Here is a 27,019-nt window from a genome sequence, read left to right on the forward strand (position 1 = left end):
AACTCACATCCCATTGCAGGCACTTAGCCCAGTGTGAGGTACCTAGACTACACCCAGTACAGTGCCTACTCAGAGAAATAGTAGGCAAGGTCCCCTGGAAAGACCAGTTAGGAAGAAAAGGAATTGAAGGGGGCTGGCAGTTCTTAAAAGATGTTATTCTAGAGGCTCAACAGCACGTTATTCTGACACAGAGAAAAGATAAGAAGAGCCACAGGAGGCCAATGTGGTTGCACAAGGAGCTTTTTAGCTATCTACAAACCAAAAGGGATACACACAGGAAATGGGTGGAAGGTCATGGCACCAAGGAAGTATACATAGGAATAGCACGAGTATGTAGGGACAAAATCAGGAAAGCCAAGGCAGAATGAGTTACAGTTGGCAAGGCATGGTAGAAGAAATAAGAAGGGGTTCTTCAAATATGTCAGGCAAATAGGGAGATGAAGGACAGTGTGGGTCTGCTACTCAGTGGAGAAGGTGAGCTGGTAATGGAAGATGATAGGAAGGCAGAGCTGCTCAATGCCTACTTTGCTTCAGTCTTCTCACAAAAGATAACGTGACTAGATGACTGGCAGAGTTACCACAGAGACTAAAGGGGAAGGGATGCAGACTGGGACAAATAAAAAGCTTGCAAAAGCTCTTCTGACCAATTTGAATGAATTCAAATCAACAGGGCTGGATGCTATTCACCCGAGGGTAATGAAGGAATTAACTGAAGAAATCTTGGAAACACTGGCAATAATATTTGGAAACTCATGGATGACAGGAGAGGTCCCAGAAGACTGGAGCAGGGGTAACTTGGTGCCCATCTTTAAAAAATGGGGAAAAGGAGGAGCTGGGAAAGTATAGACCAGTCAGCTTGACCTCGATACCTGGAAAGCTACTAGCGCATCGTATAAAACATTCAATTTGAGAATACTGGGAGGATGAAGGGGCGATCACTAGTAGCCAGCATGGATTTACCAAGAACAAATAATGCCAAACCAACTTGATTTCTTTCTTTGACAGGGTAATTGGATTGGTGGATAGGAGGAATGCAATGAACATAATATATCTGGCTTTTGATGCAGTCCCACATGACATTCAGATAGGTAAGCTGGAGAAACGTGGGCTTGGTGGAACTACCATTAAGTGGATACATAATTGGTTAAACATCTGCAAACAAAGGGCTTGTCTATATTACCCGCAGGATCGACGTGCAGCGATCGATCCAGCGGGGGTTGATTTATTGCATCTAGCGTAGTCTAGACACGATAAATCGACCACCGAGTGCTCTCCTGTCGATTTCTGTAGTCCACCAGAGCGAGAGGTGCAGGTGGAGTCAATGGGGGAGTGTCAGCAGTCAACTCACCGCAGTGAAGACATCACAGTGAATAGATCTAAGTACTTCGACTTCAGCTATGTTATTCACATATCTGAAGTTGCGTAACTTAGATTGATCCTCTCCCCTAGAGTAGACCAGACCAAAGAGTAACTATTAATGGAATTAATTAACCATTAACAGGAGGTCTCAAGTGTTGTTCCACATGGATCTGTTCTGTGTCCGGTGTTGTTAAACATCTTTGTTAATGACCTGGATGTAGGACCAGAGAGGTTACTGATAAAATTTGCAGATGACACCAAACAAATGGAGATTGCAACCCTTTGGAGGATAGGGCTAAAATTCAAAGGGGTCTTGATAAATTGGAGATCTGGGTTATAGACAACAAAATGAAATTCAACAAAGACAAATGTTAAGTGCGACACTTAGAGAAGGAAAACCAAATGCGCAAATACAGAGTGGGCGATAACTGGCTTGGCAGCAGCACTGCTGACAAGGAGCTGGGAGTTGTGGAGGATCACAACCTCAACATGAGTCAGCAATGCGATGCTGTTACAAAAAAAAGCAAATGCAATTTTAGGTTGCAGTAACAGAGGCATAGCATGCAAGTCATGGGAGGTGATGGTACAGCTTTACTCGGCACTGGTTAGGCCTCAGCTGGAGTACTGTGACCAATTTTAGTCACCAGTGCAAAGAAAGTACGTGGAGAAACTGGAAAGGGTCCAGAGGTGAGTAACAAAGGTGATCAAAGGGATGGAATGGACAATATATGAGCAAAAGCTGAAAGAACTGGGTATGTTTGGTTTGGAAAGAGGAGCTTAAGGGGTGGGGCATGATAGCAGTCTTCAGATAGTTTAAATGCTTAAATATTAATTGGAGCAGGGACTGGTTTCCCTTCCCTCCTCCGGGGAGAGTGCCCTCACCACCAGTCTCGAGTCACACTCTCGTGCTCCCTTCCGTATGGGTTAGGCATGCCCTGAGAACACCTACCAGATTGGGCCCCTTTGATGCAATGGCAATTCCTGTAATATTTGTATGAAGCCTAAAGGTGCCTCAGTTTCCCCTATATTTTGCATGGTTTCCCAGTGGGGGGAAAGGACTAAGTTTGCTCTCAGGGCAAGCTAGGAGAGATAGCTGTGAGTACTTCCCTTAGCTATCTGAGCCTGAACAGGTCATTGAAAAGGATTGGCCAAGACTGACCCCATATCAACTGAAAATCTGAGAAGCCCATGGCAAACCCAGGACACTGACATCCAGCAACCAACAACCCGAAGGGAGATGGATTTCCCCACCTCTCAGCAGGGAAGCTGAGCAAAGACCCCAGCTCAAGAAAGAATGACATAAGAACATTAGACTGGCCATACTGGGTCAGACCAATGGTCCATCCAGCCCAGTATCCTGTCTTCTGACAGTAACCAGTGCCAGGTGCTTCAGAGGGAATGAACAGAACAGGCAATCATCAAGTGATGAAAGACTGGAAGGTGTGAGATAGGTGATAAAGGGTTGGCTTCTGGAAGGAGTCTGGACTCCCTCACCTGGGAAGTAAGGAGGACCAAATGAGAGAGAGAGAGAGACAGTGCTTGAACATGGGGTTCACAACAGTGTGGCTGGGCTCTGGGCTCACCGGAATGAACTATGGTGTAACTTAGTTCTGCCTCTCTGTGCTGACCCTATGGACTTGCAGATTCTGCAGCCAGGTGACTAATAAAGATTAGCAAAGGACTAACAAGGCTGCCTGTCGCCGTAATACTCACTGAGAGCCCTGCGCCCTGAAGGGGACAGCACAAGCCTCCCACTGGAATCTGGCTGCGGTAAGTTGCTGCAGGGAGCCATGGAGAAAGACGGTAATTGCTGGTGCTGACAGCCCAGTTCCAGAATCGTAGAGGTCACGGGCCTGCCCCTGTGGACAGTGTGGATCCTTGGGGCCTGGCCCACTACAGGGTTCACTCCCAGGAGACTGGTTACAGGCCGGGCATAGGCCAGATCATGTGACTCTGTTACAGCCCCACAGCCGAGACAGGCAGCGGAAAGCCTAGTTTGACAATGTACTGGGACCTAGGTGTGAGCGGGGGCTCCAAGCAGCTTGGCAGTGTCAGGACTTAGGCAGGTTTGCACATGTTCTCCAGCAGGAATGTAGGCACTTCAGAGACTTTGCTGGTAAAATGGAGGTGCCTCAGGAATTTGAGTGCCTACTCGATTAGGTGGCAGCTGAGAGGTGGGTTTTGAGGTTCCTAATGTTGCATAAATGTTGGGCCTTTCCACTAACATGGCAGTTAGGTGTGTCAATTGATTTGTGGATCCACTGGTTGTGAGCTGGGTCTAATCTCAGCTCGTTCAGTCACTGAGTGGTGTCAGCGGACTCATGCCATGGTAAGGGCTGTTAAAAAGGCAGAATTATTTTCATGGGTCAATAGCAAAGTGAGACTGGATTGCCTGGTTTAATTACATGATCACACAGTATTTTTTCACAGGGAGTCAGATCTCCCATGGTTCCACACTCTGCCCCCTGAGGACGGCAGCTCAGTCCAACACCCAGTCACAGACACACCACAGCTAGTCACCAGAGAGTCAAGACCTCAGGACTTTCATCTCCCAGAGACCTTGTTTAGGAAGAGCAGACTGCTCAGACTCAAGGGGAAAGCACCACCTGTCCATATTCTGTTAGCATACATGAGAGCATCCACCACAACAGGTGTCACCAGGTGAACTTGTCAGACCTCTCTACACCTAGGTGCTGGAACTAGGGGTGCCGGGGGTGCTGCCATACTCTTGGCATGAAGAGGTTTCCATCATACGTATGGTTTACAATTTGGTTCAATGGCTCACAGCACCCCCCACTATACAAATTGTTCCTGCTTCTGCAGAGGCTGAATGTGTGCAGAGGACATTCTACCCGTTAACCTGTGTCAGCCAGAACCTGCTCCAGATCGACTGAGAGAAAAGCCTCCTTCCAAACAGCTGTGACAAACACGTGAGAATCCTGGCACTGGTTTTCAGGGCAGGTTAACTCTCTTACACAGGCTGTGGTCAGAATCTGCACCATCCTATATAGGAAGGTTTCATGTGATGCTGAATAATGGGTAATCGGTGTGGCATCTTCCGGTAACTTCCTTACACAGACCACTAGAGGGCCTTTGGTGAGCCAGCCCAGCTCTTTCCTGGCCACCTGGCTTACAGGCTGCTTGGAAACAGGGTGAACCTAGAGACTGTTTATTTTGCTCCTGGCTCCAGGGTAACAGCTGAGATGCTCTTGGGGCCAGGCTTGTCTTCTGTGACATCAGACTGACAATGGAGCAGAATAAACCTGTTTGAAACCTGAAACCTGCAGTTTTATTTCCCTCCCCGCAAACCTTGGTGGCTTTGGTCTGGTCTGATCATCTGCCAAGTTTGTTTCCAGCCCTAAGGCCAGATCTGAGTGCCAGGCACAGATAGCAGCCTCAAGGGGGAGATAAAAGCAGCAAAGAATCCTGTGGCACCTTATAGACTAACAGACGTTTTGGAGCATGAGCTTTCGTGGGTGAATACCCACTTCCTCAGATGCATGTAATGGAAATATCCAGGGGCAGGTATATATATGTGTGCTAGCAAGCAAGCTAGAGATAACGAGGTCAGTTCAATCAGGGAGGATGAGGCCCTGTTCCAGCAGTTGAGGTGTGAAAACCAAGAGAGGAGAAACTGGTTCTGTAATTGGCAAGCCATTCACAGTCTTTGTTCAATCCTGAGCTGATGGTGTCAAATTTGCAGATGAACTGAAGCTCAGCAGTTTCTCTTTGAAGTCTGGTCCTGAAGTTTTTTTTGCTGCAGGATGGCCACCTTAAGGTCTGCTATAGTGTGGCCAGGAAGGTTGAAGTGCTCTCCTACAGGTTTCTGTATATTGCCATTCCTAATGTCTGATTTGTGTCCATTTATCCTTTTCCGTAGAGACTGTCCAGTCTGGCCGATGTACATAGCAGAGGGGCATTGCTGGCATACGATGGCGTATATTACATTGGTGGATGTGCAGGTGAATGAACCAGTGATGGTGTGGCTGATCTGGTTAGGTCCTGTGATGGTGTCGCTGGTGTAGATATGTGGGCAGAGTTGGCATCGAGGTTTGTTGCATGGATTGGTTCCTGAGCTAGAGTTATTATGGTGTGGTGTGCAGTTACTGGTGAGAATATGTTTCAGGTTGGCAGGTTGTCTGTGGGCAAGGATTGGCCTGCCACCCAAGGCCTGTGAAAGTGTGGGATCATTGTCCAGGATGGGTTGTAGATCCTTGATGATGCGTTGGAGGGGTTTTAGCGGGGGCTGTATGTGATGGCCAGTGGAGTCCTGTAGGTTTCTCTCTTGGGTTTGTCTTGCAGTAGGAGGCTTCTGGGTACACGTCTGGCTCTGTTGATCTGTTTCCTTATTTCCTCGTGCGGGTATTGTAGTTTTGAGAATGCTTGGTGGAGATTTTGTAGGTGTTGGTCTCTGTCTGAGGGGTCAGAGCAGATGCGGTTGTACCTCAGTGCTTGGCTGTAGACAATGGATCGTGTGATGTGCCCGGGATGGAAGCTGGAGGCATGAAGGTAGGCATAGCGGTCGGTGGGTTTTCGATATAGGGTGGTTTTAATGTGACCATCACTTATTTGCACCGTGGTGTCAAGAAAGTGGACCTCCCGTGTAGACTGGTCCAGGCTGAGGTTGATGGTGGGGTGGAAGCTGTTGAAATCATGGTGGAATTTTTCCAGAGTCTCCTTCCCATGGGTCCAGATGATGAAGATGTCATCAATGTAGCGTAGATAGAGAAGGGGTGTGAGTGGACGAGAGCTCAGGAAGCGTTGTTCCAGGTCGGCCATGAAGATATTGGCATATTGTGGGGCCATGCGGGTGCCCATAGCAGTGCCACTGATCTGGAGATATATATTGTCATCAAATTTGAAATAGTTGTGTGTAAGTATAAAGGCACAGAGCTCAGCAGCCAGTTGTGCTGTGGCATCATCAGGGATAGTGTTCCTGACAGCTTGTATTCCATCTGTGTGTGGGATGTTAGTGTAGAGAGCCTCTACATCCATGGTGGCTAGGATGGTGTTTTCTGGGAGGTCACCAATGCATTGTAGTTTCCTCAGGAAATCAGTGGTGTCGCGGAGATAGCTGGGAGTGCTGGTGGCATAGGGTCTGAGTAGAGAGTCCATATATCCAGACAGTCCTTCAGTGAGAGTGCCAATGCCCGAGATGATGGGGCGTCCAGGATTTCCGGGTTTGTGGATCTTGGGTAGTAGATAGAATAACCCTGGTCGGGGCTCTAGGGGTATGTTGATTTCTTCTGGTGTTAGTGTAGGGAGTGTCCTGAGTAGATGCTGTAGTTTCTTAGTGTATTCCTCAGTGGGATCTGAGGGAAGTGGCCTGTAGAATTTGGTATTGGAGAGTTGTCTGGCTGCCTCCTTTTGATAGTCAGACCTGTTCATGATGACAACGGCACCTCCTTTATCAGCCTCTTTGATGATAATGTCAGGGTGGTTTCTGAGGCTGTGGATGGCATTGCGTTCTGCACGACTTAGGTTGTGAGGCAAGCGATGCTGTTGTTCCACGATTTCTGCCTGTGCACGCCGGCGGAAGCATTCAATGTATAGGTCCAGGCTGTCATTTCGACCCTCAGGAGGAGTCCATGTGGAGTTCTTTTTCTTGTGCTGTTGGTGGGAGGGCACCCGTGTATCAGTGCACTGTTCAGTGTTGTCCTGGAAGTATTCTTTGAGTCGGAGACGGCGAAAGTAGGCTTCCAGATCGCCACAGAACTGTATCATGTTGGTGGGGGTGGCAGGGCAGAAAGAGAGTCCCCGAGATAGGACAGACTTTTCTTCTGGGCTGAGTGTGTAGTTGGATAGATTGACGATATTGCTGGGTGGGTTAGGGGTACCACTGTTGTGGCCCCATGTGGCAGGTAGGAGTTTAGACAGCTTACAGTCCTTTTTCCTTTGAAGAGAGGTGAAGTGAGTAATGTAGATCTCCTGTCTTATTCTAGTGAAGTCCGTTTGTATAGAAGTTTGGTTGTTAATGAGAGTCTCCAGGTTGGAGAGCTCTTTTTTGATGTTTTCCTGTTTGCTGTATAGGATGCTGATCAGGTGGTTCCTCAGTTTTTTTGATAGAGTATGACATAATCTCTCACTGTGGTCTGTGTAGTATGTAGATAGCAGTGGATTTTTTACCTTTAGTCCATTTGGTATGATGTCCATCCGTTTGCATTTGGAAAGGAAGATGATATCTGTCTGTATTTGTGCAAGTTTCTTCATGAGGTTGATGGATTTCCATTCCATACGGCTAAATGCAGTGCCTTGCATGGTGTCAAGTATCAGAGGGAGATAGTCTCTGTGTTAGAGCTCTGATACGCACCTCACCTCTAGCCAGCCACAGGGCATGAGCTGCTCACTGTAAGCGCAGAGGGATGGAAAAGCTCCTGATAAAAGGGAGCAGCAGATAGACGTGTCAGTGCAGAAGTGGGCATGGCCTCACTGCCATTAGGAAAGGGAGACCAATTCTTTCCACGGTACTGCTCACTCCTGGATTTCCCTGGGCACCAGAGGCCAGAAGGGGCAAGATCTGTGCCATGAGAAATCCCTGCCAATTTGGGGCTGAGCTGACATCACCGATGTATTTTATTGGCTGGACGCAAAGTGGGTGTGGGCAGTGCACGGGCTGCTGCAGAGTTTAACTCGCCAACCGGAAGCATGGGATGCTGAGGAGTGACTCTGCTTGAGATGTTCTTTCTTTTCCATCAGAAACAGATCCCCAAGGAAGCAAACAAAACTCCCATTGCCATCCACAGCTAGTAGCAATGAGCTCTGCAGACTCTGTGCTTCCTCGGGCCTCCACTGCCTCTCAGAGAAGCTCTTGAGGTCATGGTTTGTAGAAATGTTGATGGTGCCCAGAACCCATCCCCCTACCTGCCTAAGGCTCTGGGAGGGAGTTTGGGTGGGGGAAGGTCATCTGGGGTGCAGGTCCTGGGCTGGGGATTAGGGTGCAGGAGGAGAGGTTCTTTCACACTTGGGGTGCAAAGAGCCAGGGGGCTGCTTAGGACCTCCTTGCCTGTCAGTGCTTTGGCCTCTGTTTCACATCACTCGTGAGTCCTGTTCCACACCTCCTCGCAAAGGCCAGAGGGGCTGCTGTGGGGCCCTTCTGCAGAAGGAAGATTTTCAGAGCACCTCGTGCTGCGAGGACATTAATCAGCCTCTGTACAGAGCAGGTGCACACAGTTTGCAAGCTCCTGAAACTTGGGGAGCGCTTTGGAGCTAAGCAGAGTAGGTGATGCATTGATGGAATTGCCCTTGTCTGGAAAGACGCTGCAGTATCAGACAAACCCAGTGGTTACTGGTTTCTCTATCACCATTTAGCTCTTCCATATCTTTCCCTGCCCTGCTATTAAACAGGCCCAGCAGAAACCTATGGGCTAGAATGTCTGCCCCAGGAGCTCTCCTCACATCCCTGGCAGGAAGGGCAGCCCCTGATCCCTGCTAGTGCTCCCAGGGTTGCCACGTGCTGGAAGGCAGAGAGACAGAGTGAGATCAGGGCCATGGTCCAACACTCACCTTTGCACAACAGTTAGTAGAGCTGGCTGGGCATGAAGAGGGCCAGGTGTTGGCGGGCACTGTCTAACAGCCCTCCGGAGGCATTTTGGCTGCAGCAAGCAGAGACTGAAACTTTGGCTGCAGCAAAACCATTATGCATTCCTGCCAATGAACCAGGCAGTGCCCAGGGTACAATCTAGCCCTAAAGAAACTGAGGCCAGTTTCACTACCTGGTACATCATGTGTCATGTACAGCAGGGGAAGGTGAGTGTAAACTGCTGGGAAATCAGAAGAGTAATGATTTGCACCCATTTCCCCCTGATGTAAGGGACTCGCATTCTGCTGCTGGACAGCATCCGTGGCTATCTCTAGATCCCCACCCACCTCCACGGCATGCTGGGATGCTGCACACAACGTCTGTCCAGAAAGCCCTCTCTCTGAAAGAGCCCATGGCTAGGAGTGGTCTCTGCCAGCCAGTCCTTCTGTTGCTGCAGCACACTTCCCAGGAGAGCTGCCCTCCGTGGTGCTTCACCTGGGAATAGAGTGAAAAACAGGCCTGCACCCAGGCAGAGGAGCAGGCTGCTGTGAACAGGGCTGTGCCCAAAGGTATCTGCATTGGACTGGTTCTACTTGGGAGCATTGGCTGGTTGGAGAGCCAGGGCTTGTGCCTTGCTCCCTGCTAATGTTCAGCCATCAACGCCCCTGATAGGGCCAGGCCTGGGGAGATTTTGTCAGTAGGGCCAGTCTCAGTGACTATTTTGGGTAGGTTGTAGTTCAGCAGTAGAGACTGTTCCCAGCCTGAGGCCCATCAGGAAAAGCACAGTGTGGCATGGTGCAGGGGCTGAGTACAACACTCCACCTTCTCCCAGAGCTCCTACATGAGCTCCCCATCCACAACTCAATACATTTAACCTTGTCAGTGCCACGATGCACACCCCCTCTTCCTTGCCTGCAATACACTCACTGCTGGAGAGGTTTAATTAGATCCATCAGCTAAACCAGTCAGGGTCAGGATGCATGTTAAGATAAAACAAGACACAGACCAACATACATTGAGTTTTCACAAGTCTGTTTTTAAATACTCTATAAAAACAGAAGGAACTCTCAGGCAACAATGTTGTGAATGAAGACAGGGTTTGACTGTAAACACATACACGGATTTAAACAACATTATTTGAAAATTAAACAGAAACACGTGTTGTTTGAAAAACCTGGCAATTCTGAGTCAAGATTCCACTAACAGCCTTAAGATGGACCTTGTCCCCCTGCCCATCTTCAAACTATCACCAGAATCTTCCTTGCTCTCATTTCCCATACCTCATCTACTTTTTCTTTCCACCTAATATCAGCCATTCATCTTTGACACATTCACTCAGATATTCAGGAGGAATCACGTCTTATCCACATACAGTGCAGAGAAAACATCTTTCTTATCTGCTATTCCATTGTAAGCTGGAGGTCTCAACCTACTTCTTCAACCTTTACATGCAGACTGGAACCTCTGCTGCATCTACTTCATCCAGCCAAACAAGGCTCATTGGCACCTTAGCCTGTCCACACCACACAACCTACCCAGTGTTAGCCTAGAGCACCATCAGTGCCTAGTCATGCTGAGATGTGTCTAGAACAGGGATCGGCAACCTTTCAGCAGTGGTGTGCCGAATCTTTATTTATTCACTCTAATTTAAGGTTTCGCGTGCCAGTAATACATTTTAACATTTTTAGAAGGTCTCTTTCTAAGTCTATAATATATAACTAAACTATTGTTGTATGTAAAGTAAACAAGGCTTTTAAAATGTTTAAGAAGCTTCATTTAAAATTAAATTAAAATGCAGAGCCCCCTAGACTGGTCGCCAGGACCCAGGCAGTGCGAATGCCGCTGAAAATCAGCTTGCGTGCTGCCTTTGGCACACACGCCATAGCTTGCCTACTCCTGGTCTAGAATGTTATACATTAATTCCAAGTACTGTGGTGCTATCAATGTAGGATCTTTTATATCTGTTTCCTCATTGGTTGACCAGGGAAGGTGGAAACAAATAGAGCCCTGCGGGTCTGCAGATATCTGCTTTATATCCACAGCCATGGACCATGTTTGCAGATCATGGATTGGATGTGGATGCAAATTTTGTATCCGTGAAGGGCTCTAGAAACAAGATCAGAGTTAAGGTTGTTTCGCTCTGCATTTTCTGGCTCTCAGAGTTTGTGCACGGTGTGTGCTATGACCGAGTGCACCTGATTTGGTTTGGAGCAGTGGCTCTATCCATAGGAATGGTTTGTTCTGGGAAGAGTTAAATACATTCAGGGAGAAAGGTTCCTGCAACAGCCCCTTCTGCGTCCCAGTTGATTTAATGCGATCCCATTGATACGTGGAGCCTTCAGGACAGCCAGGCAGGCAAGAAGAATCATTGTTCCTGCAAAGTTTGTCAGGATGACCTCAGGTTTGTGTATTTATCTTTGGCAAAATAGACAAAATAAACACACACACAAATCCTTGTCTCTTACTCCTAGGAAATGGGAGGAGAGAAAACCTTAGTGCCTGCAGCACATAGGAATTGCTGATGTGTAGATTATTCTGCATTTCAAACCACAGTTAAAGTTTCCCAAATCCCACTCGGAGCAACTGGTCACTGCATTATAGGGTGACTGCTGCAGTGTCTGCACATGATGCAGCTGTGCTGAGCCCTTCCCCGCCACTGGTGGCAACTGGGAGAGTAGAAACTTGCCATGTATGTTCTGGGCACAGGACTCAAGGGAGGATTACCAGGGACTGTCTAGAGAACCTGGCCGGGCAGACACCATTTCCAACCAAACTCCTTTTCTTCCTGATTCCCACTGAAGCTACCAAAATGGAACCAAGTGACTAGTAGAGACGGGCTATCAATAGGTCAAAATGAGTCAAACAACTCTAAGGGCAACAGTTATGTCTGTATCATCAGATGCTGCCCCCGCAATGTGCTGCGGAGATAAAAGAGGATTCTGGCACTAGGATGCCCGTTGGGCAACTAACATGTTTCCATCGCCCATTAACTCTCTGAGTGCCCTTTCTGCAGTTCAGTAACTCAGACCACATAGCGACGGGAAGAATCCACTTACTCCTGCCTTAGCCACATCAACATGGCACTGTTCAAACGACATATGTGAGCATGAGCCACAAAGAATAGTTCATCCTTTCTAGGACCTGAGGGAATGATCACAGCCTAACACCTGCCACCTGCCCGCTTAGCATCATTTCCAAGGCAACAGAGAGTCTCTTAGGGCCTGTGTCTTTTACACCTGTGCAAAGTGGGTGTGAGGCCCAACCCAGTCCGCGTATTCTACTCCCTGACACCAGCATTAGTTATTTTACAGTTACTGAGCGCAGGCTTTGTGCAAACGTAAACGGCGCTCAGGCCTATAAGTGACTTGTACCAAACTGAGATAGATCATTTCCGACATTTATTCACTTTGTCTCCTTTATTGCACGTAATGTGGCAATTTAACTCAGGACAACAGCCCTGGCTGTGGGATTCCTTGATTTCTGCTGACATTCAGCTTTTCCTCCCCCTTCCCCCGTTTTAGCGATGTGTCAACAGCTGGGATTGGGATGCTGTTAATGCTGGCCCTGACCTGCTCATGCACTCACCTGCACCATGGCTAGAAACAAACATCCACAAAGCTGGGATTTGGGGAAGATTTGCGCTAAAATAATAAATCGGCAAAATGTTGTCAAATCAGCATCATATCTTTCAGCAGCCAAATAGCAGTTCTGGGAACAAAGGCCACAAAGTGAAGAATGCCCCATAAATCAACTGCATTAAAATTGCCGAAAGGCATGGGAATGTATAGAAGTGAAGACCCATCAAGTTTACACTTAGTAAAGAATCATTTGAAAAATATGTTTTGAAATTCTGCTGTCAGCTCCATAATAAACCCCTCTTACAAATGACCCAGAAATGAGTCTTAAAAACAATAATGGTTCATTTGAAAAGAATGTGGTGACACAGAACACATTCCCATCCCCCTCTCTTCAGAAAGGTGGCAGTATTGCTTTGGAGTAGCTGCATGAATTGTTAGGAACTGAAACTTCCTTCAAATGAACAGCAATGTACCATAATATACCAACAAAATCTAAGGAACGACTTAATCTAATGCAATGTAAGATCCTAGTGATATGGAAACCACACCAAAGCCCTGGACCCAAGTTGTGTGTAACTCAGCCAGACTAGGACCCTTGTGTTTCCACATACACATTTGGATTTTTAACCAACAGCCAACTTTGTATTTGCTAAGAAAACAAAGTTTAAATTGACCACCCAGCTATCGAAGAGATCCTGATAACACCACACATGTCTAGTATTGATATCGGAAGCCTCTGATCTTCTTATTACCCGCAGCCTACACAAAGGCAAAACAAGAGTGGGTGATGGTCTGAAATGGGCTTTACAGCATTAGATATGGTACGTGTGGACATAATTTGTCTGTTTGTCCACATGTACAGTAGCATTGTAGAGAACTGTATGCCATTGAAGCTAACAGCAGATTGTCAAATACATTTTTCTGGCATTCTGATCAATTAATTTACATTAATTATTGTCCGTTAAAAGAATGAGCAACACAAACACATACACCCCCCTTATTTATTGTAAGTATAGAACATGAATAAAATCACAAGTGTCCAGCAGAGGGGCTGAGTCAGAAGTGACCGTCCCATCATTCACCTTCACTCACCTTCACTCATGCAGACTGTCCTCTGGAAAGCCCCTCACTGGGACTTCCACTAACTCACAAGAGTGGGACATGTTTTTAGTTGCAAACCCTCCGAAAGTGGCACTCAGCTGGGTGGCTCTGGTTTTATTTCTCTGATGATGTCACTTTAAATATTTTGCATGTTCCATTTGTTATTTTTACTTCTAAAAATGACGCATTTCTGCAAATTCATTTTTATCCAGTTAGTCACAACTTAATGGAACAAAGTCAACTGCCTAGATGTCAGAGTAAATGTCAGGCCTGTCTTCTCTGGGACTAGCATGTATATACAGGATAGCACCTGGAATATATGGAGGGGATTAGGCATGTTGTTTTTCACAGCTGCTCTTTTGGATTTCTGACCCAGTCCGTCACCATAGGGCCCAGGCCAAGAGAACCGGGAACTGTAGCTTTACCAACATACACCACAAACATAAATTGAAAGCAATGAAAAAGCAGTTAAAAAGTAATAGAGAAGAAGGAAAATGCATTTCTTCATTTGCAGAATAGCCTCTGTGAGAGCAAAGCCATGACAGCTTTACGACTCCCTGATTATTTTACTTGCATGCGGCTTCCAAATATTTAATGAAAACCAGCGTATGGCTGAGGCTTGCAGGAGAGGAAAACTTTAGACGAAATTCTTGATGCTTAGCCCTACCTGATCTGAACTTGCTCCGAATCAGCAAAGAATGCTCAGAACCCAGCAGTGTCATGGTGACTGTCTGTGAACAGGTCCAGAAACCCCAGCACTTAAAGCATGAACTGGCTCCAAGGAGACAAGCTGGCCACTGCTAGGGCCCCAGGATTCATCCAACCCTCCTGGGAGCCTCTGTGTGCTTTCAGAGCGGGGCTTGTAGAAAGCAGCAAGTGACTTCAAAAGATTTGGTCCCATCCAGCACTGCCTCTCCACAGAAACCAACTGCTCTCCCCTGTGCTGGGTTGAACTAATTAACTTTGAGCTAGCAGGACCCTCCTCCTGCTCAGAGTTTACTATCAGCAGCATCACTGGGTGTCCTGGCTGATGTCATAGTCTAGCAGGGAGCAGCGACTATCACTAAAGGGTCTTAGGAAAGACAGAAGTTTGATATCTGATCCTTATTACTACCAACAGGAACTTGGCCAATCAGGAGGCTCCTTCTCTCAGACAGCCGGCTTCAGAGCAGCTCTGAAATATCAACAGACCTAGAGCTTAACTCTTTCCAGCATAGGGAGATGTAGCCACTGGGAATTCTATGTGATGGGACTTAACTGCACAGAACCTAGAGGGGGGCTTAATAGCTGCAACTTAAAAATAATCTGGGCACCTTATTCTCTGATACTTAATAAAAACTTCAGGGACATTACGTAGAGTTCCCTCTGCTTCTGCAGGAAGAGGGACAGGATGAGATATTTATTCATTGGGCTTTTATGCTCTCTGATGTACAGAAGTTGTGACTCCTTCCATCTAAGGAGTCAAAATGTCCCTGTGGGGCATGTACTATTGCCAGCATACTGGCGTGCCCTCCCAGTCTGGTTCTGCGGGGGCTCCCTGTGATGTGCTGATGGAATGTGCTGTACACTGGGTTTATGCAGGACTCACCAGGTGTTATCTCATTCTGATGCCGATAAACCACAGATAAGTGGCATTTTTTGAGGAAACACAGTCTCCTGGTAACTGCATGGCCATCTTACCATCCAGGCCCAAAATGTTTGCTAAAATCAGTCATTCCATTGTTGGCGTATTTCTTGGTGCTGAATATTCAATATGCAGAGGTTATTGCAGCTTAAAATCACCCTTTTGTTCAGGACAGACTAATGCAGTAATCACAGAGATGTGAGACACAGAACACAGAGACTGCCATTGGCCACATGGAGCCATACTGATGCTTCCCCAACTCCCATCTATCCCATCTCAGAGCTGGCAGTGCCTTTGCAAACACACAGGGAGGTGGATACAAATCCCTGCACAGCTTGTTCCATGGAAAAGATGACAGACAGAAGTCACTACCAGGGTCTGGAAAGAGGGTTTTCCTTTTAGTATCTGACCAGAATGAGACTTTTGACGTGAAAAATTTGCCAAGAATGTCCCAGAATCAGATTCTAGAGATGGGAGCCCTAGTCTCAAAGAAGCTTGTTCCTTATTGTACACTCTCTGGTGCTTTGTCTCATGGTGTTTTAAATGTCCAAGGTAACAGACCCTGCCATCCCTTCCCCGAGATGCCATTCCCCAGCCTAACAATACTGCTCACTTCCTGATACACTCCCAAAACTTCCCAGTCACTCCTCCTCGCCCTGAAGAATTCCTCTCTGCCTGTGGGACTTGTTTACGTGCTTCACAGAGCAGTACACTGTTATCACGTCCTCTGCTAGTGACTAGTCTCCTAGTTAAACTACTCGTGTTTGGCCAAACACAAGCTGTTGGGCTCAAAACAGGGGGCCTGAATGAAATTCCATGGCCAGTGGTAGGCGGGGGGTCAGACGAGATGATCTAATGGTCCCTTCTGGCCTTACACTCTATGTTTTGCTCTTTTAATGTTTCCTCCTCACTGGCCCTTTAGGTCTTAACTTCTTTGTTGCTCTTTTCTCAAGCTGCCATGCTCAATTGCGCTGTGATATTGCTGTGCCTAGAAGTGAATGGCGGCTGTACCAGAGCCATGCAGAGTGGAACTAGAATCCAGCTATTCCCAGATGGGACCTCTCAACATCTGCAGCCCAGTATTGCTCGGCCCGTCCCCCCTGCGTCAGTACGTTGTAAATGCATATTTACTTTGTTGCCCTTGTTGCCCCAGCCTTCCCTGTCTATGGCTTATGCGGAGCTTTCCCTGCTTCAGATTATTTCTCCCCAAATGCATTAACTGCATTTTCACATATCATTCTGTGTGGCCGAACCACTCTTCCCTCTGTGTCCCTTGGAGGACTTCTCTCTCTTCTCTTCACTATTATCTGCAGGTTTCATTGATGTGCTGGTAACCTGCCTTTCCAGATCAGCTGTGTGAGTCTCTGTGACAGCATATTATGGGCTGCAGGGCTGATGGGCAGGGTCCCTGTGGGAATGTGTTATGGCCTGTAGGGCCAAGGGGAGGGGTCACTGTGACTGTGTTATGGCCTGTGGGCCTGAGGTAGGGTTGCCAACTTTCTAATTGCAGAAATCCAAACACCCTTGCCCCACCCCTGCCCCTGCCCGTTCCCAAGGGCCTGCCCCCTGCTCCATTCCTTCTCTGAGGTTCCGCCCCCACTCACTTCATCCCCCCTCTCTGTCACTTGCTCTCCCCACCCTCACTCATTCGCTCATTTTCACCAGGCTGGGGCAGAGAGTTGGAGTGCGGGCTCTGGGGTCAGACCCGGGACAAGGGGTTTCAGGTGCAGGAGGAGGCTTTGGGTTCGGGGGGGTGGGGCTGAGGGGTTCAGAGTATGGGAGGGGGCTCAGGGCTGGGGCAGGGGGTTGGGGTGCAGGATGGAGTTTGGAGTGCGGGCTCTGGGCAGCACTCACCTTAGATGGCTCCCTGCAAGAGGCAACATGTCCCTCCGGCCCCCAGCTGTAGGTGTGGCCAGGCGGCTATGCAGTGTGTGCTGCCTCCACCTTGAGTCGCTACCCTTGCAATTCCTATTGGCTGTGGTTCCCGGCCAATGGGAGCTGTGGAGCCATGCTTGGCGCACGGTGTGGGCAGCACATGGAACCCCCATGGCTGTTTCTCTGCCTATGAGCCGAGGGACATGTTACTGCTTTTGGGGAGCCTCGCAGAACCAGGTAGAGAGCCTGCCAGTCCCACCCCAACCGGATTTTTAATGGCCCGGTCAGTGGTGCTGACCAAAGCTGCCAGGATCCCTTTTCAACTGGGCGTTCTGGTAAAACACCAGACACCTGGCAATGCTAGGCCCTGGGCCCCTCCCTTCACATTACTGTTGGGAGGAGGCTCATTCATTTCCTTTTCCCCATGTAATTCCCATCATTGTTAGTGCCAGGGGGCCTGAGGGAACGCTAGAGTAGACAAGTCCTCACCAGTCACTGGTCTCATAGAACATGGCTGAGGGCAAGTCTCAGCAGCACAGTGGGAAAATGCCATCAGGCCCCAGAGCCTCATCTGCACTAGCACCAGTGGGCTGCGCCAAGGGAGCAATGGTGGGGACTAGGCTCGCGTGGGTGAGGCCCAGTCAGACAATCCACATTTGCCTGGCAAAGCAAGAGCAGAGAGGGAAGCCAGAGCCCGCTGGTGTGAGCTGCAGTGAAGTCCCTTGGAAGGGACTCTGTGAGCGTATGAAGCCGTGTGAGGCAGGGAGAGAAGCAACGGGCCTGAAAGCAGGAGGGCTGGGCTAAGCCCAGGGCCAGTCATTAAGCAGCGAGGGAAATGCCCCAAAATAAAGGTCAGGAGCAGGATGGAGAAGGAAGGGAATCAGAAAAGGGCCAAGGTCCAGCACCCCAGTTCTGCAGGGGTGTCACTGTCAGCATGGGTGAGAGCTCTCAGTGGTCTGTAGTGGGCAATCTCTATGGTTGCAGTTGACAGAGCTGTGAAATAGAAGGGGTCCCTGCTTCCACCAGGTGTCCCAGCCCTCTGCCGCCCATTCCCGGGGCAGCGCGGTGCCTGTGGGGTGAGTACCTGAGTAATGAGCAAATTGGTATGTGCTGTCCTGCAGCCAGGTTGGCTCAGTGTTTTAATGGCCCCAATAAACCTGCTCCCACTCCTTCTCCCTGGCCTGCCAGGCTCAAGGGGAGATGTTGCTGCGCTGGGTCACACTGTGACCGACACGCCCTGGACTTGGCTCAGCCTCACTCATAAATCTCTGGAGATGGAGAAGGTTTCCTCAGGTCAGTTACAAAAGGTTCCGTTCAGAACTAAAATCCCGTCGACAGTGGTGATCAGAGGGAATCAGTGAGAAACAGAGAGACGGTGGGATCCCACTGCCCTGGGCAAGCGCTGCACAAGGAGAAGTCAGCACCACAGCCCTGGAGAAATAGCCCCTTCACTGCTAACTTTGATGCCTAGGGCTTCTCTTCTGTGTTCAAAGACTCCAGAAGTTCCCCAGGAGCAGGGGATGTCTCAGAAGCCTCCTGGCCTGTAGACAGGATCCCTGCTGCACCATAGAGCACCTCCTTGAAGCCTGCCAGCTCCCAGAAGCTCATGTAAACAAGCCCCTCCCAGTGCTCATCAGCTCCTGCTCTCCGCAGTGCTGGGGCGTAATGGTTTCCATTAGTAAATCCAGAATGTGGCACAGATCAGCTCATGACAGGAGGGCCTGGGGAAGGGGGAATGGCGGGTGGGGGGGTTGCCGATCCATGAGGGAATGGCCAAAAGCTGCAGAGGTTGGCTTCTGCCTTGCCCTGGACAACCCAGTGGATCAGTGGCCTTCTACCTCAGTGAGTCTCCCTCACACCTCCCTGACCCTCTGTGAATCACTGACTCCTCTTGGCCTTCCTCACCTCCCAGTACGGGCGGAGAGCACTTGCCACTATTGGTGCTTCTTCAGTGATGTACGTTTCCTGTACCTGCCCCACTCTGGGCTGGCAGCGCTGGTTCAGCACAGCTGCTGGGATGGTGCAGGGGAATCAGGCTGTCTCACCAATGGAAAACCCCACAGCAAGTACCCCACTCTGCTGAGGCCCAGCAGTGGGGTGGGATGGGTGTCAGAGGCCCAACAGGAGAGACAGAAATTGCAGGAGCTTCTGGGGTTCTGAGATCCTGAGTCAGGTACCCTCCCTCCCCCAAGGTTCAGGCACTGTCCTTTCAAACAGGTCAGGTCCCCTCACCCCCGTATCAGCATAGGACCAGGACATGGGCAGTGTGATCTAGTGGTTGGAGCAGAAATTGGGAGCCAGGCCAAGTCAGATACCAGGAGGCCAGAGTCTGAGAGGGAGGGCAAACCAGGATTCAAGGGGTAGGCAGCAGGCAGAGCAGGTTACCAGGAGCTCAGAGTCAGGCAGTAGGAGCAGGTTGCACAAGGGAAGTCATCCCAAGCAGGGAAGACCCAGCTGCATGGACAACTTCCTATGATGGGTTTAAATAGAAGCCGGGAATCAATCAGGACCCCCCAGAGTTCTGCCAGTTGGATCCCACGACTGGTGTATGCTGTCAGAGTTCAGCTCTTAGCAGGTCGCTGGGTGGCAGGTTGGAAGTTACTTGTTCCTAAGCACCCTCTGCACCAGGCTTTGAGACCCATGGCCTCTGAGAGTCAGGCGTTGCCTCCCTTACTCCAGGGAGGGAACTCACACGAGTGATATACTCCAGATAGATAGAAACCTCATGGGACAGAAGGATTTACGGTTATCCCATGCAACTGCTGGGAATTTCATCCCACAAATGGGAATGGAGCCAGAGTCCCCTCATCCATTCTGCCACACTGCCTTTTGTCATTGCATTGATGGATGTGCTGGCAGGGAAGGGGCCGGTGCTGGGGTTGCTGGCAGGGTGGGAGCTGGTGCAGGGGTTGATGGCTGTGCAGGGCAGGGGCTGGCGCAGGGGTTGATGGCAGGGTCTGGCACAGGGATTGTATCACAGCAGGGTTTTAGACGCCTAGTCAGGATCCTCAGTGTGCTTGGTGCTATGCACACAGAATATAGGATGACCCCTGCCTTGCAGAGTTTACAATCAAAAAGGGCAAAGGATAGGAGGGGAAGGGACTCACCCTGCAAGGTGGAAGGGTTCCAGAGCTCAGGCTGTTGCCTGAACCCAGATGTCTACACTGCAATGAAACAGCCCTGCAGCCTGAGCCCTGTGAGCCTGAGTCAGCTGGCACGGGCCAGCCACGGGTGCTAATTGCAGTGTAGACATACCCAACAAGGACAAAAACTTTGTTGTTTACTCTCACCACATGAGGATGAGTCTTGCAAGTGGATTCCTCCCATCAGCTGAGTTTGCAACCCAAAACAGAAGGGGGGTATGACGTAGCACCCCATAATGCTTTATGAAAACATGCTTATGAATGTAAATATGACATAACTGGAATAACTTTTATGCTACATATGCCAGGTAACATATCTCTACAAAGGTTATGATCTACTGAATATATTCATCCTATTTGCATGAATGTATCATTTTTGTATTGGAAGTTATGAATATTGGCTGTGTACTTGTTTGATTTTAAGTAGCCTTAGTAAGCTATTTGGTCAGCTTCTTTAGAAAGGAATTTGCAAGTTAAGTGCCCAGTCAAGAAACATTTAACGGACAATGGATCTTGGAAGACTCCAATCCACATAAGAAGTCTACCTGAGGACGTTCAAGGTAGCATGTGAACAATGGCTGCCACCTGTAAAGTTCTGAGTCATGCATGGACATGTGACTTGCCCATGTGACTCCAAAACTCCATCTTGGATTCTCGATCGGAGAGGGGAGGGGGTCTCCACCCACAGGAGAAAGTTTATTTAAGCCTCCGGGGTACCCCTCCATTTTGTCTTCAGCTGGCTCAAGAGATAGCCTCTCCACCCCCAAAAGATACTTGAAAGAAACTGGAAAGAAGGATAGTAACCACAGGGGTGTGAGTGATCGCTGGACCCAGGCAGGAAGGAGGCTAGTCTGTAAAAGAGGCTTATTGGAACATTTCTGAGGGTGAGATTTTATCTGTATTCAGCTTTGTACTGTATTAGGTTTAGACTTGTGTGTTTTATTTTATTTTGCTTGGTAATTCACTTTGTTCTGTCTGTTATTACCTGGAACCACTGAAATCCTACTTTTTATATTTAATAAGATCACTTTTTACTCATTAATTAACCCAGAGTATGTATTAATACCTGGGGGGGGGAGGCAAACAGCTGTGCATATCTCTCTATCAGTGTTATAGAGGGTGAACAATTTATGAGTTTACCCTATATAAGCTTTATGCAGGGTAAAATGGATTTATTTAGGGTTTGGACCCCATGGGGAGCTGGGCTTCTGAGTGCTGCAGACAGGAACACTTCTTAAGCTGTTTTCAGTTTAGCCTGCAGCTTTTGTGGGATGTCCTTCAGACCTGGGTCTGGGTTTGTAGCAGGCAAGCGTGTCTGGCTCAAAGCAAGCAGGGCACTGAAATCCTAAGCTGGCAGGGAAAACAGACTCAGAGGTAGTCAAGCACATCAGGTGGCAGTTCCCAAGGGGGTTTGTGTGATCCAACCCATCACAGAGGGAAGGGAATAAAAACCCCTAATAAGGACCAACTGTATCTTTATGTTGCTTAGACTTTGGATGGGGGCCGGTTTTCTAGGCATAAGCAAGCGATCCCCAGCTGTTTAGCCTGGGTTAGCCCTAAAGGACATAAGGCTCTTGCTTAATATGGAAGCTTCTATTACCTTTTGAATTTTAAGACTGTAACTCATTTGTGTGTAAGTTTACCTGCTTCAACCTTGTAAATAACTCTCTTGGTTCCTTTTCCTATGAATTAATCTGTATATAGTTTATTATAGGATTGGTTACAAGTGTTGTCTCTGGTGTGAGATTGAAGGTGCAATTGACCTGAGGAAAGTGACTGGTTCTTTGGGACTGGCAGTAACCTGAATGTTGCTGTGATCCTTGCTGTAAGGGGCCATCTATCACAAAGGCAGCTCAAATGGGTGGCAAGACAGATCAGAGTACCCAAGGGGATGGTCTATGTCGCCATGTTAAGGATGTTATAGTGCCTGAGGGGTTACACTTGATAACTGGTTGATGAGCTCTAAGTGTAGAACTCACAACCAATTTGGGGTTTGTGCCCTGCCTCTTACCAGTATAGCCTGAGAGTGGTAATCATGCTCTGGAGCCACTGTAGGACAGCTTGACAGCTGGCAGGGCAGGGGCTGGAGCAGGGGTTGTCGGCATGGCAGGGTATGGCACTTTTCATGCTTTCCAAAGGTGATTCCTTAGGTAGTTCATATTATTTGTATCATAGCAGGGCCTAGAGGCCCAGTCAGGATCCTCATTGTGCTTGGTGCTGTGCACACAGAGTGTAAGCTGACTCCTCCCAAGCAGCAGCCTGCCTGTCCCCCAGCAAGCAAGAGGAGCTTGCCCTCCTATAGAGCCTCCTTCTCAGGGCCGTCCTTAGGATTTATGGGGCCCTACGCAGTATTATTAAACTGGTGCCCTTATGCCGGATGGCAGCCCAAGCTCACAGCCTGGTGGGGGAGGGGGAGGAGGGACTTGACAGCAAAGGATAATGAGATGCCCGGCCTGCCTCATGGTGGCGGAGAGTCACAGTTCCCTGCAGAGACTTCCATGCACTCTCCCTCATGCAGAATGGACATGAAGAAAGGACCTAATTAAAAGCACTAAAATTTGGGAATAAAAAATGTCTGTCACAGGTTTTTTGATATGCCCTGAAGTTTGTCAGAGATTTATTTGCAAAAACTTCATAGTAAGGGTGAGTCAGCTGTCCTGCTGAATACCACATTACATATAATGGAATACATGATACAGCTCTTCTCTGTTTTACCTTTTCTTCATCAGTATTTCTAAGTTGAATTTATATTTTAAATGTACTCAAATCTTAAGCCAGCATTCCAGATTACTACATATTTAACTCACTGAAACAAAGACATTCTTTTAAATTAATCAGAGAGGTTTAGTGTGTTCATAACAATGTTCATTGCTTTTAGAAAAAGGGAACAGTAATTTACTTTGTGTGATCTCCATAACAAGAGACATGGTTATGAAATTTCACCAACTTTAAAAAAAATATGTTTCCAAAGATTTTAGGTATAACAAGGATTTTGTCTTACTAAGGTACTGATTTTGCTGGAGGGTTCTTTTAAAACTAGTTTGTCGGATAGTCAGAAGTAAAGAAAGGGAACTCTTTGTCCAGCTATCTGGAAGGGAAGGACTGTTGTCCCTTTAAGGGCTCTCTTCAGTGGGGAGTGGTGGGAGAGGTGGTGAAGGGATGGACAGAAAGGACAGGAAGACTTGGAAGCACTTTTTTAACTATAGTAATTAAAATGTGTATTTTAGATAAGGGAGGTCTTTTGAAGGATTTATTTAAAAAACTATGTCTGAAGATCCACACATTTAAGGCTAAAGATGATTGTGCATCTAAAACTCTATGCAAGCATTTTTTAGAAATGTGATTTTATAATCTTCACCAGCTCATTAATGAAATATTTTTAAAGCAAATTTTAAACTAAGGTCCTGTAGACTGACATGTTCTGTGTAAATATTACATTAATGCACAACTGTTTTTGTCAGTAAAGTCAGAAACTGACAGTATAAAAATTTATTTGGGCATAAGCTTTCGTGGACATCTGATGAAATGGGTTCTCGTCCACAAAAGCTTATGCCCAAATAATTTTTTAGTCTTTGAGGTGATACAGACTAACAGGACTACCACTCTGAAACCTGTCAGTATATACCTTGGGGTTGGCAAATGCCTGTTAAATGGCTTTATTACCCCTTGAATGTCTCTTTAACAGTTTCAATGTTGTGCTAATAGGTCTGGCAGGCTGGAGGTTTTTTCACTTTTAACTACTAGATTCCCTCCCAAGGAAGACTCACCAGGCTAGAGCAGCCATCTGTGGGAGCCTGCAGGAAGGGTCAGAACAGGGATAGGAAAACAAGCGGTGGACACTAAGACCCAGTGGTGCCCCAAATTTTCAGGTGTCCTACGCAGCTGCCTATGTTGCCTATGCCTAAGGACGGCCCTGCTCCTTCTCACTGCATGGCTTGAGATCCGAGTGCTGCTGTTAGATCAGGGCCATTCCCAATGCATGTGTCAATGGCCCAATTTCCCTTACAGTCAAAATAGACCAAGGGCAGGAGGGGAAGGGACTCACCCAGGAGTGCAGAAGCAGAACCAGGCATGGAACCCAGGGGTCCTGATGCCTAGGCCTGTGCCCTATCCACACCATTACTGCCTCTGTGTAGTAGCACAGCCTAATGAATAACTATTAACCTCCTGTGGTGAGTGATCAGCGATGCCTTGAACTTCTCTGCAGAAGTCATTGGGCCTGTCAGTAACATGCACACATACATGTACGGCACACCAACATGTCTATACACACGCCCATGTGCATGAATACCCCTGCCCACATATAATATGCACCCCTCCCACGCATGCCCCCCCACCACTGCAGTGAGCAGTAGGTGCTGTTCGGTGTGAACTACACGCCCCTGGAATTGGCCCTGCCCTGGCCTGAGCTTAGAGAAGCTGTGTTGCAAACTTCATCAGTGCTTGCTCAGGCTGGGTCCTGGCCCCTAGAGCTGTGGTGAGCTGGCTTGCTTGAGCCAGCTGTCTGTGAGCGATCTCAGGCCCTGGCACCCAGGGCAGGCTGTGTTCTGGACTGGTACAGATAGGGCAAGCTACATGATCTCAATTGTTCTGCTTTCCTTTGTTCCCGGCTGGTTGAGCTGACCCCTTGTGCAGGAGGGCCACTCCCTGTGCTGTCATGAGCTGAACTCTGCTCCTGCTAGGAAGTACAGAACAGCCATGGCTCATGGTCGCTGGCTGTGGCAAGCAGCAGCCTAGCAAGCAAAGGGAGCTCGCCCTGCTACAGAGCTTTTCACTCGCCATATGGCCACTTCAGGAGGGCCCACTGCCTGAGATCTGAGTGCTGCTGTTAAACCAGGGCCATTTTCAGTCCATGTAACCCTGCCACAAGCAAATCCAGTGTCCCTGCCAGCACCTGCCCCTTCCTTCACTTTTGATGCCCTGACAGCTGAGCCAACACCATTGCTGAGTAAACTGTGGCCACAAGAGGGAGCTCAGTAGTGTGAAAGGCTGCACAGTCTAATGGAATAAGCATGGCACTGAGGTAAGGGACTGATCCCAGCTCTAACATGGACGCCTGCAGTGGTCACAATCAGGTCACTTAATCTCTGTGCTTCAGTTTCCCCATCCATAAGATGGGGCTAAAGCATACCTATTTTCCAGGGGGTGTCTGAGACAAGTGAGTAGGGGACATTTGCAAGGTTCTAAACTCACCGAATGCTCACAAGCCCCTGTAGGGTCAGCACATGTAGCAGCCCCTAAGTCCCCGCTCATTTGGACCCACAGTTGGGCTCCACTCCTCCTGCAGCAGGTGGGGCGCCCCCAACACAGACATATGCCACACAATGATTCAGTTCAGTTTGGGGTGTTCACCAGGAAACATCTCACTAACCCTCCTCAAACCCTGAGGCTGACCCTCTGCCCTGCACAGGGGAACAGGATTCACTTACAGTCCAGAGGGGCAGCTCAACATTGTTTTGCAGGCCCACTCAAAACCACTAAAGCTGGTTTGGGGAGAAAACAAATCATCAGTGTGGCTCTGACAAGCAGGAGCTGGCAAGGACACTATGCAGTCTTGCTGAAATGGTACAGGCTGCACCTTCAGCCCCACTGGAAAACGGTAGTGGGCTGTACTCAGCATTTTCTTGTCAGGACCATTCCTGCAGAATAGAGCTTATTGAAAGTTTAAATTGATCAAGAACTCTGAGGTGCTCAGGGTCTATAATGATTGTTAGTGTCTCACCAACAGATTAGAAGTGGTTGACCGTGTCAATAAAGGAACAAAGCAGAACAGGGTGATATAATTTGATCAGACTTTCAACAGGCCTTTGGCAAGGTCCTGAACAAAAGGCTACTAAAACAACCCTAAATAGTCCTGTGTGAGAGGCAAAGCATTGTCATGGATCAAAAACTGGCAAAAAGCCCAGACAGAAGAGTAGGAATGAACGGTCAAGCTTCAGCATGGCCCAAGGTTAACTGCTTGGGCCTCAAGGGTATTAGTTCAACCTTTTTTTCATTTGCGGACTCCTAAAACATTTCAAATGGAGGTGCAGATGCCTTTGGAAATCTTAGACACAGTCTGCAGACCCCCAGGGGTCTGTGAACTACAGGTTGAAAACCACTGCGTTAGTCATATCCTGACGGGATTGTCAGGAACTCCAGAGGGACCTGACCAGGGTAGGTGCATGGCCAACACAAGAGCAGATGAAGTTCAGTCAATAACGATAAATTCCTGGATTCTGGTAGCTATAGAAGATGAACTGGCAAAAGTACGAGATGCTGATGGAATCATGTGCAAAATTCAGAAATGTCCCTCAGAAATGCTGAGCTGCCTGAGTTTGAGTGACTGCAGATGTTTACACAAGTTTAATAGCTTGAGGCAGCTATGCATTTAATATGCTTAAACTAAAGATCCTCTAGTTTTCAGTGGAGATAGTGTTGTCGACTCACATTAATACAGAATAAGGGGTGACCAGAAGGGACAAGTTAATGTTGAATGTTTGGGGCGGACATGTACAATGCTCTGCAGGCTAGCCAAGAATTGATAAAGCCTTAGGGGCCCTCTGTCTGATAAGGAGATCATTTAACAAGAGATCTTGGGGCATCAAGACCTGCCGTCAGGTTCTCTCTGAAATAGTTGCTAACCTCACTCAGGTGCCATTTGGCTGGGTTAGCACAACTCTGTACATTCTAGAGCTGACAGATAATTGAGAGCCAGTGTGCTATTCCATGTAGTTAGTGTCTTTTTCTGTTCACAAATTGGCTCCAAGCCGCTCAAGATTTTTCCTGGTGTATTTGTTGTTCAAAATAGTTTATTCAGAAGTTGTTTCTACCAGTGAGT

At 48.2% G+C, this 27,019-nt stretch overlaps 1 protein-coding gene across 6 annotated transcripts in view; it reads right to left on the reverse strand.

Annotated features, from left to right (window-relative positions):
* MYOCD (myocardin) overlaps positions 1-27,019 on the reverse strand; it is a 488,383-nt gene that overhangs the window by 81,646 nt on the left and 379,718 nt on the right. The window contains exon 1 of one of the 6 annotated variants that reach the window (XM_050919228.1): positions 14,225-14,605. The exons of 3 other annotated variants lie outside the window; for them this stretch is intronic. In XM_050919228.1, the coding sequence (XP_050775185.1) occupies positions 14,225-14,279 (55 nt within the window). In that variant the 5' untranslated portion in view covers positions 14,280-14,605. Of the gene's footprint in view, positions 1-13,548; positions 13,635-14,224; positions 14,606-27,019 lie in introns of those variants that run through there. 2 more of the 6 variants (XM_050919230.1, XM_050919229.1) reach the window with 2 other exon arrangements.

Source organism: Gopherus flavomarginatus, chromosome 12 (genome assembly GCF_025201925.1).
Source record: "Gopherus flavomarginatus isolate rGopFla2 chromosome 12, rGopFla2.mat.asm, whole genome shotgun sequence".
NCBI classification, from domain to species: Eukaryota; Metazoa; Chordata; order Testudines; family Testudinidae; genus Gopherus; species Gopherus flavomarginatus.